This window comes from Echinops telfairi, unplaced genomic scaffold (genome assembly GCF_000313985.2).
Source record: "Echinops telfairi isolate 266 unplaced genomic scaffold, ASM31398v2 ScPeMD7_3533;HRSCAF=4204_0, whole genome shotgun sequence".
NCBI lineage: Eukaryota > Metazoa > Chordata > Mammalia > Afrosoricida > Tenrecidae > Echinops > Echinops telfairi.
Window position 1 is genome coordinate 38175754 of NW_022107431.1, and position 1897 is coordinate 38177650.

Sequence of the window (1897 nt, forward strand, 5' to 3'; positions counted from 1 at the left end):
TGCAGCTGCTTGAAATGAAGAATCGAAATCATCACCAGGAGGTTTCCAAACACGGTTAACACAGTCCCAGAGCCAAAGACCATGTACAGAATGACCCTGGGCAAAGGGGAGTAGGACGTTTTGACACAGGATCCATTTACATTCTCGTAGCACAGGTGCACAGCTTCATCTGCGTTCATGGCCCTCCTGTTACAGACCTGCAATAATTGTCATCCGTGGTGGCATGTATGTCACTCTGGTTTTCAAAAGTCCTGAAAACAAATACAATATACATGTATTAATTCAAAATTTTAGAGTACGTTCTATCCCTTTTTCTTTTTAACTGTAAATCCTAATTCACACACTCAGAAAGCAATCCATGCCATCTTTTCATAAAACAATTAGTCTCCAAGTAAATTTATTTTCACCAATTAATTTCACCATTACATAAAATTCTGTTCACTTTTATTTAAAGTACCTTTGTTTGCATTACCTAGGTTCAGGTCTGAAAAGCATTTGTCTTTAAAGAACAATGAACCATCATATGATGCAAGTTTAAGTACCTTCTTTTATTAGCATTCTCTTCTTAATTTATCATAACTTTAATGATGCATAAAACACTCGGGCTCTCAGGAAAGGAGCTAAATAGTCCCAAATACCCAAACCCCTCAAGACTGAATCCCTATGGTGTGAGTTAAGTAAGAGATTTTAAATAACTATTATGTTTATACTTAAAATAAGTTTATCGCTGTGAATTTGCTGCTGACAGCTTTTTCATGAAGTAGAAATGGAAATGTATTTGTCTTCATCACACTTTATTCAGAATTGAAACATATATTGTTTATTCCTATTTACTACTGGAGATTGCTGTTGCAATTTCATGGAAACCATTAATCAACAATTCCTGTGTTCATAACCATTAGGACTTTTTGAAATGGATTTTTACAATCTTTATAGTATGAGTTTATGTTAAAGAATTTAAATGTAGAATTGTATTTTAAAACCTGGAATATGGTAGGTTTGATTTTAATAGCTTGGTGTGGTAAGGGGGGAGAGTAGGAGGCATATTCTTTGCTCCTCTGGGATCAATACTTGTCATGCATGTTGTCAGATGGCAGGTTTACTGCCTTTGGAGCAGAGACTTCCGTCAGGTAGAGCTCCAGCCCCAGGCCCTCTGTTCCGCCCCTGGGCCCGGCCTCGGAGCCGTGCAAGCAGCTGCTCGTCCTGCTGGAAATGCTCATCTGAAGGACGGCTGGGGTTTGCATTCTTTTTCCTTTCGTCATATTTGTTTCTGAATTTTCTGTGATCGTTTTTTACTTAATATCTCTCCCTCTTCAGAAGTCAGTTTCGCCCTTTCTTACAACCTAAGTGCAGTGTACAGTGGGACTCGTGTCGTTGCTGGTAAGGTGTGCTGCGATGAGTATGATGCGGTTCTTCACCGGGGTCTTGGTGCGGACCCTGAATGCATTGTTGAAAGCATTGTAGACAAAGTCAGTGGTCCTTATTGTGAGAATACAAGACTCAGAGTCGCAGGAGAAGTTCCCCACCCCCAGCCTTAGTCCCTGTGCTTTTTCTTGTCTCCTCGCCTGAACTGTGTGGATGCAGCCGGGTCCAATCTCAGTGTTGGCAGCCGAGGGTCCCAGCATGACTTGGGCTTCGTGTGGGAGGGCACTTGCTTACTCTGGGTCTTGCAGCACTTGTGCCAGCTGTCTCGAGAGATGAGCATTGCTCGGCACTAGCTGGAAAGTTGTGAGGATTTTCCTGTGTGAAAATACAGAAATGTGGTATAAAGAGAATTGGATATTTTTTTAATTACTGTCTGAAATAGTTTATTGTGCCAGCCTGGCCGATAAACACAAGTGGGATTAACTGAAGGGCAGAGAGATAAATGCCTTGGTGAGTCGCGCCTTTCTTGTCT

The 1897-nt window shown here is 41.3% G+C and overlaps 1 protein-coding gene across 1 annotated transcript in view; it reads right to left on the bottom strand.

Annotated features, from left to right (window-relative positions):
- Window positions 1-1262, bottom strand: part of LOC101652068 (trace amine-associated receptor 6) — a gene marked incomplete at its 3' end in the record, with an annotated part of 33454 nt that extends 32192 nt beyond the window's left edge. Inside the window, exons 1-2 of the mRNA XM_013004524.3 lie at window positions 1072-1262; window positions 198-251 (exon numbers count right to left, since the gene is read on the bottom strand). Of these exons, the coding sequence (XP_012859978.3) occupies window positions 198-251; window positions 1072-1262 (245 nt within the window). The remainder of the gene's footprint in view (window positions 1-197; window positions 252-1071) is intronic.
- Between the last annotated feature and the right edge of the window lie 635 nt (window positions 1263-1897).